At 34.4% G+C, this 18,272-nt stretch overlaps 1 protein-coding gene across 2 annotated transcripts in view; it reads right to left on the bottom strand.

Annotated features, from left to right (window-relative positions):
* The window catches only part of Sin1 (SAPK-interacting protein 1), a 19,680-nt gene extending 3,759 nt beyond the window's left edge, over positions 1 to 15,921 (bottom strand). Inside the window, exons 1-8 of one of the 2 annotated variants that reach the window (XM_069841868.1) lie at positions 15,610 to 15,921; positions 15,364 to 15,510; positions 11,598 to 11,726; positions 7,700 to 7,854; positions 6,433 to 6,602; positions 5,193 to 5,357; positions 3,559 to 3,611; positions 379 to 507 (exon numbers count right to left, since the gene is read on the bottom strand). In XM_069841868.1, the coding sequence (XP_069697969.1) occupies positions 379 to 507; positions 3,559 to 3,611; positions 5,193 to 5,357; positions 6,433 to 6,602; positions 7,700 to 7,854; positions 11,598 to 11,726; positions 15,364 to 15,510; positions 15,610 to 15,682 (1,021 nt within the window). In that variant the 5' untranslated portion in view covers positions 15,683 to 15,921. The remainder of the gene's footprint in view (positions 1 to 378; positions 508 to 3,558; positions 3,612 to 5,192; positions 5,358 to 6,432; positions 6,603 to 7,699; positions 7,855 to 11,597; positions 11,727 to 15,363; positions 15,511 to 15,609) is intronic. The other variant, XM_069841869.1, reaches the window with a different exon arrangement.
* Between the last annotated feature and the right edge of the window lie 2,351 nt (positions 15,922 to 18,272).

Raw genomic sequence — 18,272 nt, forward strand, 5'->3', positions numbered from 1 at the left:
TGAGGAGGAATGTGAATCTATGACAAATGATAACAGTGATGCCGAACCTGACTGTGAATGAGGTAAGGCTAGTGTTTATAATAACAATAAAGTGTCTTGCCTTATTGTCACTGTATTCATTGTTACAAGTTATCATCTGTGTATACAACTGCTGCTAACTATTGATCGACTTAAGTGTGATGCAATCGATATATAAATTAGTCGCGCCCCATATATTGTTACATATTCTATCGATTATTTCAGAATTCGAGCTAGCGCACCTTTAATACGTGTCCCCCCCCCCCCACATAAGGACGCATCCTAGCTTTTTGTTATAAGAATCGAAAAAAAAAAAGTGTGTCTATTACGCAGAAATTCAGTATATGCATATCTACTTACCTAAATGTATCTCTGTCTTTGCTCTTACTTTGTTAATGATATAAACGCGATAGGACTGGTATAATGGTGCTTCCATTGCAATCATGTGACCTTGCATTCGAATTAAGTCTTCCATCTCTTGTTGTTGTGCTGTGGACAATAAATGTCATTAACAAATATTATTTTCTATTTAAAGGACATGCAATCAAATTTTAGAACTTGCCCTTAACTTTCGCAATTCTGAAATTACTGTATTGTTCAACATAAGATAGGGGATGCAGTGATTAATGTAATTCAGCAATTGCATCCGACATGTTTAAGTGTGGTGTCAAATACCGGAGGAGAGGGGATGAAACTCTATACTATGTGGCTCACATTTTTCCACCTCCTATAACACTCTAATTATTGTTGCTATACACAATATGACAAATCAAATTATATTGAAGGCGACATTTGATGCACATAATGAAATATTTCTTACGTAAATAATGTTTGGGATATAAAGATCAAATTCATAATTTCAAATGGAAACCTAATATGTATTGTATTGTATTGTATTGTATTGCAATTGTTGGGTTAGCTATGCCTAATAACTCAATAGTTTACTGGCTGTTTAAATGTCACCAAGGAGAGTGAACACAAGCTCTGATGCAGCCCCTTTCCTATGCCTCCAACAGGTTATCACGTACATGATGAATGTCATACTCATAATGCCTTAGTGAGAAGAAATACATTAAACCAGCTATTCCCTAATTGATGGGTGGGAAAAGATAGTTCTGTTCAGAGATTTACACTGTGATAGCCTGATCTAAAGCTGTTAAGATTTCTTTCTCTGCGGATATGTAAAAAATGTGAAGTAGCAGATTCCAACTACAGTGAAAGACGGTAGTGCTGCTGCATGTGCTGCAGTAGTTCCAGAAACATTGACAGCAGTGAGTTGATCAGTGATGGAGTGTGTACAGGAGTGTTGCAGTGCAAATGGTTGTCTTTGAGCATCAGATGCCCTCTTTGATATAATTTAATTTCTATTTGTCATATTGTTTATAGCAACAACAGTTAAAATGGTCGGATGTGAAAAAGTTAAGTGAGCCACCTTGCATAAACTGATATCTGGTACATACTTTGTACGCACTTTCTAATCACATGAATATACATGAAACTTGGTGTTTTCTCCAAGAGAGTGGATATTATTGACAATTCTCTAATTTTATTAACTATGAAGACTTAATATTTTAAACCCATTGGTTTTCATGAATTATTACTACTTCTATTAGCAGACTCTGGCATACACAATAGTTAAAGTGCAACTCTGACGAGGTCGGAAGCCACAGTCTTGGGTTTGAATCCTGTCTGCAGGATGGGTCAGCGTAGTCTAGGTAGAGACTTGACATTGTGCTAATATCATGCCATGATAGTTCCACTGTGTATCAGTCTGGGATAAAGTATTTTTCTGTATGTATTCCATATGTAGTCAGAGTGAGTTAAACTTATTTGCAATCTTAGTGAGTCACGAAGTTGCTTTTTGATGGGCAACACATTGGGTTTTCCTAGTTGTTTTCTCTAAGCCCAGCACAGGACATAACATGTGAGTTTTCCTACTTAGTTGTTTGTACTAAGCCAACGACACAATTCTGGCACTTCGCACTGTTAATTTCCATTAGCGAGTTGTCTGAATCATATTGAGAAAAATATATTTTCAATCATGGTTAGATACATAGTACAACAAAGCATTTTCCTTGTTGAAACATATCTATTTAAGAAGTCATACGAGTTTTGTTTATTGTACAAGTTTTTTAGCAGAGGTTTTCAGGGGCTACACATCCATTGAAACAGCGTGTTATATATTAAATAAGTGGCGAGAAACAAGTTTCGTTCTCGATAAGAAAAAAACGTTAACTGAAGTGTAAACACAATTTACGACTTCTTCAGTAGATACATTTTCAAAGAGGAAAGTGCGTTGTTGTACTGTGTATCTAACTACAGCTGAAAATATGTTTTTCTAAATATAGTTCAGACAACTCAATAATGGAGACTGATAATGCAAAGAGCAAATGAATTGTGGCACCCAGTTAGTGCAAACATTTAACAAGGAAAACCAACACATTGTGTTCTGTACCAGGTTTAGAGGAAACAACTAATCAGGAAAACCCAATGCGTTGCCTGTCAAAAAGCTATTTCATTGTATGTTAAGAATGCTGGTAACTTAGGTTTGTCTTGTTCTATGTGAATATTATGGACTAAGAATAAATCTCAGTTGGGAAAATTTTTCATCGTTCACTGGTTACATTTTTTAACTCAATTATTAAACCACATATTACATATTTTCATGACTAACCATACTACAATGGAGCTTCGATTATTGCTGAAATTCTACTAATCGTCGTTTTTGCTGATTCATGTAACAGCATACTATTTCTCCTGTATGATTAACATTTCCACAATCTCGAGTATCCAGTTTTGAGCCTGAGTGTTTCGTGATGTTGTAAGTGCAGCCTGGATTCACAGTCTTCACAATTAATTACTGAATTGTTGAATCATAATTATCAATGAAGTTTGTTGACTGTTTACAGCTGGAATGGTTATTTTATTGCATGTAAAATGACTTCAGAAAATAAAAGTGCCACGAGTATGAAAACAGTAGAGGTCTACAAACGTTACTTCTTTAGAAGTTAATTATTATTAGTGATTAGGAAGTATTGCCTGTGGCCAAGTGGTTAGCCTCTCTCTCTTCCACTGTGGTGACCCGAGTTCAATCCCCAGCTGTGTCATGAAAGGAATTCGTGGTGGACAAGGTGGGCCTATACTGTAAAGGCAATGATGATGATTTTCATAATAGAGTAGGTCCATGACTACACTTCACTAGACGCCACTTGTCTCTGTATTCCGTGTAATTATTACACTGATATATCATTATCCAAACAAATAAAAGGCCCAAGGCCTGTTACGATTTCAGCAAGTCATTTTTCGTCCTTTTTTTGGGGGGGTACATCTCAAAGTACATTGATATAAAATAGTAATATACATATATCTGAGTTATTCAATATTAAATTATCGGCACAGAATTACATTAACTTCACGAAAATTTACTTTTGTACTCACTGGTAGATTTTGATGATGTGGTATATTATTACAATAAATATGTAACTATTTTATGTGAAGAACAAAATTAATAGAACTGTTACCTGAATATATTTAACTTACATTTTGGTTTGAACCAAGGCTCCTGAGACAGTATCACTTCCGATTCTTCCCTGCTTGAGGAAATACAATAACATATTTTATTACAATATATTTAACTGTGCTTAAAAGAAATTAATATTTCTACTTAAAACAACCTTTCAATAGAGAGTAAATACATGACCATTTCCCATAATGAATGCAAACAAATATCTTTTGAAATATGAAGTCAATATGGTTTTGGAACTATGCAGATTATAGAAAAATGGAAACTACAGTATCTAGTGTTTCATTGGTACTGTAGAATTAAAATTATTAAACTGTGATTTAAATCAGTATCTCTCAACATTTTTGATGAAGTGGGTCTCCCTTTTCCTCACATTACTGTAGTGCAGCCCTCCTAGTCTAAGGTGTATAGTATAATATAGAATACAGTAATGTAAAATTTGGTATAAATTAAAAAAAAAAAAAAAAAACAATTTAACTATATTCTTATTTAAAGTAAAATAGTCGAATGTGTAAATTTTCAGAGGACAATTTAAAATTTATTGTTATTATTATTTTGTTCGTGGCTCCCATTAACTGCTTTTCGGATCTTGGGAACCATGGCCCTCCAGTTGAGAATCACTATTTTAAACAATGCTGCAGTCCAAAGTTTTTTAATTTATTATTTATTTAACAATGCTTTATCAACTACTAGATTATTTTGAGTCGATTAAATTGATGATAGCAAGTGGTATTTGGCAAGATGAGACCAAGGATTCGCCATAGATTGCCTGACATTCCCCTTACAGTTGGGAAAAACGTCGAAAAAACCCAACCGGGTAATCAGCCTAGGCGGGAATTGAACCCATGCCTGAGCACGCAGGCAAATGTACCTGGTAACTGAGCTATGCCGATAACTATCCAAAGTTCACAGTAGTGGGAAGTATGAGAGTAAAATGTAAATTCTTTGTATAGAGCTGGTCCCTACAAAACTCTGTAACAAAATATTACCTATTAACAATTACATGTATTACCGAATATCCAAGTTAATGGACAATTTTAAAACAAACTGAATTAGTCTGTGTAAAATTAAATTAAGTTAATATTTGTTATATTTTCTTCATGGAAATACGTGCATTAGTGACTAAGATAAATTATATTATGTATCATCTTCATAATGTATCAAAACATGCTAAAAATGTTCTCTATAATGTAATGAGAAGAAAGTATAATTCCTAAAATCAGCTTAAAGACATCATTTTCCATAAATTTAAAGATTGTATTTTACTTCAATTCAATGAACAAAATAAAAACGAGACCTAAAGAAGCAATGACATTGTAATTGCAATTCTCAGAAAATTTGGTAGAACTCCTCTTAATTAATTTTGTAAATAACAAATTACAGTGATCTATAAAATGTAACAATACATTATTAAAAATGGTGGTGTAGAAGAGAAAGTCTATTGACCTTAACTCCACCAGATTAAATAAATAAATAAATAAAAAATGATCCAGTAAGCATATGATAAACCTTGATAATATTTATAACCTGTTACTTTCATTAAAACTAAACAAGTATCAGTATACAAATTCTGTTTATGAAAACAGAATTAATCTTGTATCTAAGTAATAATCATCCATCAAGGACGATAATTACTGTGAGTAAAATTTACCTTTCGATAGATTTAGAATCCTCATCTTTTCTCTGACGTTCCACTAAAGCCAGGAAGTTAAAACCAAATTTCCCAACAGTCTCACGAGGATCTAAACATGGGAAATCCCAGTCTACCTCACCATCATCCTCCGCAATATACAAACCATAGTTGTCAACACTATCCCTGAAATATAATAATAATATATAGTATATTTCACACTAATACAAAATAATTTCGAAGCTCACTAAGTTTCCAAATAGTTGTAGGTATATAGTACAGGGTCTTTCATAAGTCTGTGAAACATTTTACAAATTTACCACAAATAAACTAAGCAATATAGGCTATACTACATTTTATTACACAGAAATGTAGGTAAACTCTCCAGCTCAATATTAGTATATCACGATCGATCAGTGCCACAGCCGCAATGATACAGTCACGAAGTTTCTGAGGGTTAACGGGGAGTGGGGGTACAAAAACAATGTCCTTCACAAAGTCAAATTAAACCAAGTCTATCCAATGCCATAACACTACAACCACATCATCCTCCACCACCATTGCAAGGCTGATTTATTTTTCTGTTTCTAGTCTGCCAACTCTAATGTTCTCGGAAAAAAACAAACGTTTTTGTTTCCAGCAAAAACGTTTTAAAGCAAAATGCTTTTTGGGAAAACAAAATTGTTTTCCGTTACAGCAAAAATGTTCATGCTTTAAGCAAAAACGTTTCTGCTTAAAGCAGTTTTGCTAGATAAGTGTGCACCCAGCCTAAGTTATTTCAACTTTGGAACTGGCCGAGTGAAAACAAAACGTAAAAGATAACCTAATCAGAACAAATAACATGAATGTTAATAAATTAAAATCGGCTACCAATTGTGGGACTGGTTTAACTTTTATTCCTAGCTTCTAGGATAACATGTGAAAAAAGAACAGAATTGTGGTGGCAGTAATGTTGGTGAAAATGAAGGTGAAGAATAAGATGTCAAAAAATTGAATTTACACGAATATGGATTAAAACTACCTGATAATATGGCTGATATGACATATATTAAATTCGGATTTATAAGATACAAGAATCAAACTATATTAAAACAAATATAATGGAGAATGTGCGGAAAGTGCTGATCTCAAACTGAAACAGCTTGCATTTATATGACTAAAATATGCTTCTGAAATTTAAAAGGAATTATTGTGCTCTACAAATGTTCATATATTTTCCGTCACTTTACAAATACTATACTCTCTAGTGTAAATAACTCACTTTAGCTTATGCTGTCCATGTTCTAAAGTATATTTCCAACAGATTAATCCAATTAGGTCCTGTACTTTTGCTTGAGCTAGAACAACAACGTGCATTGGGTAATTCCTCTCCTCTTGTTCCAACATGGTAAGGAAAATACCATATTTTCTTGTTGGGACTCCAATTTGAGCCTTAAACAAAAGCAACATGCAAAGTAAAAATTAGCTTTATTGATAGAAAAGCGAACATTCATAAAAAAAATGTCATATAAAAATGAATTCCATCTCACAGATAAATATTTTATCTAATTAGTTTTCAGTCAGGTCTTCAATGATCGAGTTGAGATTCACTGGTTCAAATTCAGCCTAGAATAATATAAACATTCAGCATGGCTTCCAGAGGGTAACTGTCATAGATTAGTAGCAATTAAAAGAACTCTATTCCTGAATGAGAGTGCTTCACATAAAACTGTACAGATTCAACTCACTATCATCATTCTCAACTATCATGTTGCTATCATTGAAGATAATGAATTTAAATTTACAGGTATCTTTATGTTATAAATGGGATTCTTCACATTGCCAGACTATTAGGTCTTCATCCGTAACATGTGGAGGTCACTGTAGCTAACCAATAGGTTGTAGTGAATGCATGTCAATTCTGAAAGCTATTTACTAAAGACCTACAATAATTTCAAAGAATATACACTCAGGTTTTAAAAGTAAGATAACACAAAACATATAAAGTATTTAGAAAATTTGGACAAATCCAAGAGCTATATATTTCACTAAGACCCTAATAATTTCAATGCTAACACTTTTTATGCATTTAAATAAAGTTAGAATTTAATATTTACAAACATGATAATTCGAGTTTATGCAAAAGATTTTTCAATAACCATATTGCCAATTTGTCAGCTATAGATTATTATTGCATGAAGTAAAACGTGAAAAATTAAATGGTGTCTTATAATCACAGGCTTCTTATTCAAAATATTAACTCTTCACGCAGGTAAAAATGTAAACTATAACTAACATATTTATGAAATTACGTATATTATTAAACCAATTCTAATTTCACATCATACTTAAAAAGACTAACACACTTATTTTTAACAATCTACTTAAAAATAAGAAACATGGAAAAAAAAAAAAGTAAAACAAAGAGAATGATTGCTACAGAATAAATAATAACTCAAAAGATTCAAATTGCTGTATGAATTAACTTCATACTCAGATAACTATTATTTTCGAGACAAAACGTGTATACACATATATTCTTTCCTTACATTTCCATCGTATTTTGCATACTCTACAAATGGATTCTGTGGTAAATTTGGACACTTCTCCAGCTGTTCAGATAGCAGGGAATGCTTCTTTATGTGTATATTGTTTTTATCTTGTTTGAAATTCTTTCTCTCAAACAGTCCAGCTCGTTCTTCATCTGAAATCAAGTTAGTAATAAGAAAAAAATGTGACATGTCTTGCGATATAAACAATAATGACTACAAATATCTTGAGATTTCATGAGAGTCAATAACGTGCAGGCGCAATGTTGTTAAACCTACACCAAACTCGCCTAGTGGGAGGAATGAGCAGCTGGTGTTGAAAACAGATTCTGTTCTCAATAACAAAACAGTGTATTGCAATAATAAATAATATATTCATACAATAATAAATCATGTAGGTATTAAAAAAGTATACCTTAAAAGTGATGCAATTCCAAGGCAAAAGCCAATGGTGTGTTTTCGAAGTCATTTAAATTATTCACTGTTTTAGTTATATAAATATGTTTTCTAGATGAGACGAACAATTTCTGAGCACCCTGTGTTTCCGCTTTTTGCACTTCTCTGCATACACGTGACACAGTTCATACACTTATCGAACATGCCTCGGCAGTTAGTTCTGACACTTAGAAAAGTTAAGATTTTTAAAGTAATACTGTTTTCTTCAGACGAATATTTTCTAAAGAAATTGTAGACATTAAATATAATTTTCCAAATTTTGCTACTATATCCACTGGATCTATTACTTTTACTAATACTGCCCTTACTGAATGACATAATTGAATTTTATACTAGTAATAAAGTAATAAGAACACACAGAAAATGGTTATTACAAACTTTATCGATTTCACTGACAGACACAAAGCATGTCGAATACCTAAATACAACACAAATAGAAATCGAACAGATTTTTTCAGCTCTCGCTTCATAATTATTTTTAATCAGATGTATATGTTGCTAAATGGATATTGTTTACAATTAATAGTCTTGGTGCTTCGAAAGCTTTCTTATCAACATGCAGCTGTGTAAACATCACTCATGGAAGACCATAAAGACCATGAATCAGCTGGGAAGCGATTAAGACGCATAAAATACCACTTGGCGTAGAAATGAGATATTCAGAAAAATAATGTTATCATGATGATTGGAGCATTCCACAAAACCTAGTACTTGCTGATCCAATCTTCCATACACCTCAAACGACAGATATACTGCTCAGAAGCTCAAATGTTACACAACTTCTAGAAATGAAAATGAGAACACGTTCTGGGAAATATCCAATTCAACAAAACACTCAACTTGGCTGGATACTTAATGGTGAATACCCCCAAGCTGCTAGAGCAGATCATGTTGTACAATCTCAACAATCTCGTGGTGCAACCTGCTTTTACAGATGAGGCTCTGGGGACCGAGTATTGGCGGTATAACCACAACATCAGAAATAGAGGAAATGCTATTTCATCTCTTATGCTGGCCTGCCATGGCGTAGAAATGTTCCACAAGTGGTGTTTGTGAGAAAGGTCGGTGGACTCTAAAACTCCTCCTGGCCAGGTCCAATGGACCCATTAACCTACGACAGGTGTGGCTCTCCAGTCATACTGGGGGTTTACGTGAGTGGGTGATGTAACCACCATTACAAACAAAAAATTGGTGCCCACTTAAAAAACGGTTACACTTATGCTAATTAACAGAGAAATATTGGAGAGCAAGAATGCTAATGGCTTCGTTGCCACAGCCCAGCATTAGATAACAACAACAACATCTCAACAATCTCTTTTCTTGCGTACTGATCACAACCTAAAGCATCAACTACAAAATTTTTTGGAATCTTGAAGAGGTAAATACAGTTCTATGTTTCCCTCAGGAAAAGGAATGTGAAGCACACTTCAAAGAGCATACCTTCAGAGATGCATCAGGAAAATACATGGTACAACTTCCTATCAGAATAGAAAGCGAGAAACTTGACAAGTCAAGACAAATGGCAGCATTGCATTTCTTCTACTTGAAAAGAAGACTGAATAACAAAAAAATCTTCAAGAAGATTATATCAAGTTCATGCATGAATATGAGGCACTCGGCCACATGAAGCTGATCAATGTAAAACCTTCAGAAAAGAATGATTGTTACTACATTCCTCACCATGTTATTCGCAAGCAGTCAAGCACAACCACCAGAACTCGTGTTGTATTTGATGCTTCAGCAAAGATTGACAACAGTATAAGTGTGAATGACATCCTGCTTACAGGAACAAATATCCAAGATGATCTTTTCTCTATAATCCTTAGATTTCGCACACAACAAATTGCATTTACAACTGACATCGAAAAGATGTATAGGCAAGTGAATATCAATCCCAAGAATTATCATTTGCAATGTATACTCTGGAGAGAAGATTCCCAAGAAACACTCACATGCACTCACTACACTCACTTATGGAACAGCCTCCACACCATTCCTAGCTACAGGATGCCTGAAGCTAAGCAACTTCTCTCCAGCAGTCAAAATCATCGATCAAGACTTTTACATGAATGACTGTATGTCTGGTACAAACAATTTGAAGTCATCAGGATTCGTACTGAATTTGAAACCATGCTCAGTCATGGAGTTTTAATTTGAGGAAATGGAGTTCCAACAATCCAGACTTTTTGAACACAATTCCTATTGAGCTTAGACAATCAAAACATCCACTAACTTCCAAGGGCAGTGACGTAATAAGAATGCTAGGACTTATCTGGCAACCTTCCAAGGATCAATTTCAGAAAATTATTTTTTTAGAAGGTAAATAATAAGCACAGGAAACCCATTTCGTACACTATGTAAAAATCACTTAGATAACTTAGAAAATGAAAGGGAACAGCTCCAGTGAACCATGATATTGCGTACTTGAACTGTTTTGCCATAAATTTGATCCATGTAAAAATTAGTACTTTACCGTGGAGCTCACTGGAGCTAAGTCATTCATATTAAATCTGTCACCAAGATCTTTTGAAAATCCAATAAATGTATAATGTAAACTACAGACTTATGAATATAAAATTCTGTTATGAAACAGATAAGCATACTCATAGTGGTAAACTACGCTTTATAGTTTACAGATGCGAAGTGGCATTAATGTTTTGTTCTTTTTAATGGTAGTAGCAGTAGTAGTGAATGGAGAGAGGGTAATTCTGTACAAGAGCGCTCTAAAGGAAGGCAAATTTTCAGTGGAAAATGTTAATTGAATGCACTGCTACTTGTATAAACATATTTAAAGATCAAGGAGAATTCTTCAAAGGACCATGGGATGAATAAAATTCATCATATTAGCAATGCTACAACATACAATTGGAAGGAATGCATTTCAAGATTCATTCTGTTTCATACATAGCATGCTCAGTATGCCTCATGAGGTGTGAGTGTTTAGGCAAGAAGACTGAAGACAAAGCAGAGGATTTTCCATCCCAAATTGACATCGGCCCTCAATTTTTCTTTTCTTGTGGTATGTATAGCTCGACTAGAAGCCAAGTAGGTAAATAAGTCATACCTACCTTTGGTAGCACCTTTGTATGGAAATTCTGGAGAGAGAAATTTAATAGATAATACTGAGCACAGGAAGATGCAGTAAAAATCATCATCATATATATATATATATATATATATATATATATATATATATATATATATATATACAACAATAAGTAGGTCTACATCATATGTCGACATGCAACAAAAAATGTTATGCTTATGGACTGTCTGATTCGTGAAATCAGGGTGTAAATGATAAGAGCCAGAACTTAGTCTAATTTCACTTATTGCACTATGTCAATTAAATGAACATCTTTGTCACATTTATAAATTAAACATAGACTTAACTTAATGTTCTCTAATTATTTACCATAAATATTAAAACTTTCATTTATACCTGTTAAGATAACTGGACTCCATTCCCACTTGATGTGTTTTATTCTGTTTGTTTTCTTACGATCTTGATCCATTTTTTCTAGACGTTGAGCTGTACTAGATCGTTGGCGGTGAATGCCAAAATCAATATCTGTAACATTATGTAACCATCATAAATACGAATTGTAATTTTTATAAAGCATATTTCTTTATTACTGCGTTACCACGTCAAGGTACGAATGTATTTATATTCTTGAGTTCTAGTAGTCATATACATATATACAGGGCCGCCGAGAAGGGGGGGCAAAGGGGGCAAGTGCATATGGGCCCGTGAGCAGTAAGGGCCCGTCAGATTAAGTGAGTCTGATTACTTTTTATTATCACGAATAAATATTCACAGATACATACCGGAACTATAAAATTTTGTAAGAACATTCGTTACATGAATCTGACATATTAACCAACAATAGTAGAATTAATACAAATTACCACTTCATGTAGATGTTTAACTTTATATAATAGCATATTGGTTTCCCCCGTTAACAATCATCGACACGACACTTGAGGGCTCCGGGATTTGCCTGAAATACAGTATGTTCCCGTTGCTTGTACCGATTACGTTCAAATGACTTGTCCTCTTAACTACCAACCCCTGCCAGCCCACCACAATATGCTAGTGTACTCTCCCAAATCCAAGTCACAGGATCACGTTTCCTTTTCAGTAGGACCTAAATAGCATGTTTCGTGACGAAACTTTCGTCTTTTCGTTCACATTCTTCTAGTAAATTCTGCTCATTAGTGTTACCAGTGGACAATGGACAAGTAGAAGCATAAGATGAAAGCTGAGAAGCGCAAGGAGAGACAGAAAGATTGGAAGATATTAAGAAAGGGAGTAGAATTTTGTTTGAAGTTTGTGTGAAATTTAGCGACCTTGGAAAACTAAAAAGTAGCAGACAAATTGTGTCATTGAATGTGTTGTTCGAAAACAAGAGCTTTTCTAAAAACAATATTAGGCCTACAGTATTTTCAAAACTCAAGAATGGAGAATGTGTTCCCAGAAATTCAAATCAGGGAAAATAGTGGAGTGACTGATTTGTTTCACTCCACACCAGCCAGTCTCTGGGAACACATTCTTAATTTTGAGCTTTGAAAATAATACTGGAAAGGCTCTTGTTCAGTCACTTAGAAGGTTATTAGGCAGGTTGGGGGTACTTTTCCGAACAACGCATTCAATTACACAATTTATCTGCTACTTTTTAGTTTTCCAAGGTCGTATGTTACTTGCTATGACTCAGAGTTAGGAACTGGTGTGTGTAAATTTGTTTCACTTGCACATATTAACACATAATTTTTACTATTGTTTGCTTGTTCTGATTCAATACTACTGTTATCAGATTTTTTTCTAGACAGCCACAACCATCAGTATTCACTTCTAAGTATCAACTATCTTCATTTTTGACAGCCTGAACAGACGGGCTTGAGATTGGTTCATTTTTTGCACCTTCATTAGCAACGCTCAATTTCACACCAACTTCAAACAAAATGAAGGAAATAAAAATGTATTCAGAGTAATAATGTGCCAAGAAAGACTGAGTAATCTTGGCCTTCTTAGTCTGGAGAGCGATCTTGCTAGGTCTTTAAATTTTGATGATATAATCTTAATTGATAATTTTGCATCAATGAAGTCAAGGAGAGTTGTTTGTTGATGTTGGCCTGCAAGTCAGAAATTACAGCTGTTTAAGAATAGTGTTTTATGAAAACGACAACGAAAAGACGAAAGTTTCGTCATGAAACATACTGTGTAGGCCCTACTGAAAAAGAAGCGTGATGAATATAATATATTGTGCTAATGTGAAGTTTTGCTAAAAGTTCTCACTGTAACAAATGTGTGTATTTTTAGATTCGTATCTTTGTATGGGATTATCTTTTATTTAGGTAATTTCATAGAAGACGGGCACTTGGTTGAATATAGTAAGTATTACCAACTTCTTTATTTCAGAGTTAAATGTTGGTGATCTTTTAGTGACTTTTACATGTTAGTTCTAGGTTTTTGTACTAGGTGTCGCCGTGATTTTCTTTTAATTTTATTGGTTATAGTTGTCATTTGTTCTAGAATTTTCGTTAATTTTGAATGGATGATGACGTTATCAGTTGTTCTTGGTTGTTTGACGTGAGTGGTGTTATGTTGTGTCTGATGACTAAAGTTGAAAGTTTCTCATTTTATGATTTTTGTGATATTCTTTCGATTTGATTGGTTATAGTTATCGTTTATTCCAGAATTTTCATTAATTTCTCGTGGATAATGACGTTGTCCTGTTGTTCTTGGTTGTTTGATGTGAGTGGTGTTACATTGTAGATTTGTCTGCATTTGTCGAATGCGCATCACCATGCTTACGAAAAGCCACTTTTCAGTGCCAATAATTTATTTTGTGTGCACAAGGTTGGAATTTTGAAGTAAGAGGGAAAGGAAGGAAACCGTGTTCTGAAATTTATCTATTAAATTTTGTGTCGATTTTGGTTTAGTTCTTTCGCTGGTGAAGAAGGATTGTGTTCAATGTTGAGAAGAAAACTGTTTTTCTGTGGTTTAAAGGAATTATTTACTGAATTTTCTGTAGATGTTAAGGTGTAATAAGTGTTCGAAGAGAATTTCATTTAGTGTAAACACGTGGTTTACTTATGCACAGTTGACTGTACGACAAAGTGTTGGTTTAGTTCTTTGCTCCCTGCATGGTTTAAGTTTAGATTGCCTTAAAGCCTGTGTCATTTGTAATGGAAGTGAAGTGGTTGTCGATGAAGATGTCGATGAGAATTGAATTTTATTTGATAAGATGATAAATTATTATGTTTTGTTTTGTGTTTTAGTGATTTTTGGGGGTAAAGTGCGGACGAAAATTGCTAGAAAAGTACTACCAACTATGAAGTTCGAATGCCACCAAACGCCAAAAAAAATCAAAGGCGAAAAATTAAATATATTTTAATTTTTTTTGGAGGGCTTGTTCTTCTTTAAAAATATGAATATATATATTTGATTTTTCATCTTTGATTTTGCGATGTTTGGTGACATTTGACTTCATAGTTGGCAGAACGTTTTTGGTAGTTTTCGTCAGCCATGTTGGATTTTGCCCGTCTTCTAGGAAATTACCTTTATTTATTTTGCAAATAATTATTATGGTCAGAATAATTGGTAACTTGTCATTTTTAACTTCTTTTCAACGGGGCCCGGGCACAATATTGCACAGGGGCCCATAAATCCTGTCAGCGGCCCTGCATATATATATAGTATATAAAAAATGTGCCGGAGCCAATTCCAAACCGAAAATAAGGATCGAAAGTTGCTGTGAAAGTGGTGGCCAGTGGAAAAGTGCGGCAGGCGGGATCGGTCGAGCGAAGTAAAAGGGGTAGGCGGCCGCAGGGTGGGGCAGCACATAATCTCATTTCCTTGCGTTTTCTTACTGATCACAGAGAAGAAGCGAGTTTTCGTAAGGTCGAATCAGTGACAAGTTAGGTTAGTTTAGTTTTTTGGTATTCCTTGGAAGAAAGGACACAGTACATCCCTACCGCCTACTTCTTTCACCAAGACGGAGCGGTCCCCACTTTCACAGCAACTTTACACCCTTATTTCGGCGCGAAATTAGTGTCGATACTCAATGTATAAATTTATACCTTAATGTGGTAACGCAATCGTAAAGAAAATATGCCTTATAAAGATACAAACGTAGGTACATCTCACACTTTACGGGCGTTTATTACAAAAAAATCGTAAATACCGGTAATATATATCATCTTACCAGACTGAATATCAAATGACTGTCCCATAACATCCATTTCATCTTCCTCTTCATCACTTTCGTCTACACCCGGATAACAATCAAACTTCGTTACATTAGATAGTTTCCGTGGAATATCTTCGCCTAACATTACCATTTCACACATCCCTAAGAACATAAAGAAAACATTTGTAAATATTGCAAATGACAGTTCACAGTTCTACTTATAGATTATGTTTCTAGAACATCCATTCAACATGAAATTACCTGTATCATCTGATGATATGAAAGAATTCCGTATGTGTGATAGAAGCCAATGTTTATTATCATAAAGTGCCATGTTTCTTCTCTTAATGACACGAGCAAAATCTTCATAACCTCAACCAACATTTGTTGAAATTGGTGATGTAATCAATTTCACGGTAATTTATCGATACATCGATGACTAACAACAATCATGTATGCACTCTGTATGTAATCAGGGGTATACATTTAAAAAAATAATCTACTCTTATACTCTCTACACAGCAAATAATATATGTATAGTAACGTTCGTAACTAACAGGCTGAGGCTCATTCGGGCAATAACTATTCTTTTTACAAGAAAAAACACATTATTCATTTTCAATACGGGAAAATTTGTTTCATGCTTATGGTACACTGTTTGTTTACTTGACTCAAAGCAGAGCCATCTACTGGAAGGTTGCTTTGCACAAAGTCGTCTGCAGTTTCGGCGGTAGTTTTGTATTCTCGTGGAAGTAGTATAACCATTTAGACTTTATTGTTTTTTTTTTTATAAATTTAAAGATACGATGGTAATTATAACGTCATTGGTGACGTAAGTTATTGCGTTATCGTTAGCTGCGTTACGTTATAAGATTAAGGTCTTGTGATAATCGATAAGTGGGGTCGCGCGGTGTATCGTAGTCATTTTGACATTGAAGTTTGAACGATTTTGACTTGACATTTGAATTGAAAGTTCGAGTTGGACTTGATGTGTGATGGACTAATTAGTTTGTTATGGAATGGAAATCATAATTCCGTGTATGATCTGTAATTGAAGGAGTGTGTTTTATTTTTTGAAAGGCCTATGGAATTTATTGTATCGTCATGTTTGAAGGTTTGGGTTATGTGCAGCTAAGTGGTGCAAGATACCTAAAGATTTGCAAGCGATCTGAGAAACGTAACTATCACTACGGATGTATTTGTGTTCTAGGAAAGAGGACAGTTACTACGAAAATATACGTATATATATATTTTTATTCAGCAGAGTAATGCATTAATTTAGGCGTAGGTGCGTGGTTTAGTGTAGGTTGGAAGTCGCATGTTCTGAAGTTGATTTAAGTAATCATAATCATAATCATAATCATTTACTACATCCACTGATCATATACATGATATGGGACATGTCATATTTACAAACTAAATACAGACTGATTTTGAATTTTGTTATGGCTGAGTAATTTTTCTTAATTTATTATGTGCCTTTTGTAATTTTGTTTTTTGTGTAAAATGGAGGGCCGTGACTTTATTGACATGTTTGTACCCTATACGGTTGTGATATTGGATTAATTTTATATGTCGCGATTTTCGTAACTGAATTTATGAAAACCACATGATTTTTTTGCTGCGATCTACCTACTGTGCTTTTTTTTTTTCCTGTTATGTTGTGGTATAAATGATGATTGGCGGCTTTGAATAGAATATTTGGGGGTTTAGGAGGCGTAGCCCCTAATACGGCAGCCTTACTGAATATAGTCGCCACTTCCGTAATAAATTTTATAAAATGTACAAATGTACTAAATTTTAAGACTACGAAAGTGGCGACTATAAATTCAGTAAGGCTGCCGTCTTGATTACAAATCTGTTTGTCACGTCATCAATGACGTATCGTATCTTCAAATGACGGTACCATTTTTTAGTAGGTTATTTTGCGACACTTTATCAACTGTTGTGGTTATCTAGCGTCTGAATGATGTGAAGGTGATAATGCCAGCGACTTGAGTCCAGGATCCAGCGCGGAAAGTTACCCAGCATTTGGTCTTGAAGGGTTGAGGGAAAACCCTAGAAAAAAACCTCAATCAGGATTTGGACTCGGGCCCGCTCATTGCACAGTCAAGCATGCTAACTGTTACTCCACAGTGGTGGGCACTTTATTGTTTTCGAGACTTTTAATATATGTAACAAAACTTAAATACCATTTTATAGAGGAGTATACACATAGGTGGAGAGAACAGCAAAACCATAGAATCCCCATATAACGGGGTTATGGGGGACATCATTTACCTTCTCTCCCTGTTATAGCTTGACCGTGGTACAGTATATCAGAATATGATCATTTAATAAAGGTGCACACTAAGCACTACAAGAATAAACTAAATTTAAAAGAAAATACACCTGTCCATAAATCCACGATGTTTCAAATTAATGAAAGAAAATTAAACTTAAAAGCCTGTTTTTAATTTAGAATACACCACGCAATAACATGTATACTGGGGACAGAGCAACTAGAGACTTCAGTGACGTCACTACAGCAGAATTGTTCGTTGCACTACTAACTGAAAATGTTGACTACTTACTTTCACTGATTCAGTTGCGCTCTCACAATACAATAACTTCCGTTCAGAAAATGTTTTGTAGATGAATGGTACCATACCTGCTAGCGCAGAAGGAGGGGATGTTCGGACCGCTTAAAAGTAACAGTTTCCAAGTCTCTAGATGTTCTGTCCCCAGTGTACATAACTTATTTTAAAATATTAAGAATATGCCTTTTAATACATAAAAATTGTCATTTCTTTCAGTTCTCGAGAGGTATTCAAGGCCTTTCCAATTTACTGAATTAGTATTATTTAGAATTTGCCTGGTCAGAGCTATCTTTGACTGGAGTGTTGAAAAGGGAGGTCAGTTGACAGTGACAACTTCGCCAAATG

The sequence above is a fragment of the Periplaneta americana genome, chromosome 12 (genome assembly GCF_040183065.1).
Source record: "Periplaneta americana isolate PAMFEO1 chromosome 12, P.americana_PAMFEO1_priV1, whole genome shotgun sequence".
In the NCBI taxonomy this organism is placed as follows: domain Eukaryota; kingdom Metazoa; phylum Arthropoda; class Insecta; order Blattodea; family Blattidae; genus Periplaneta; species Periplaneta americana.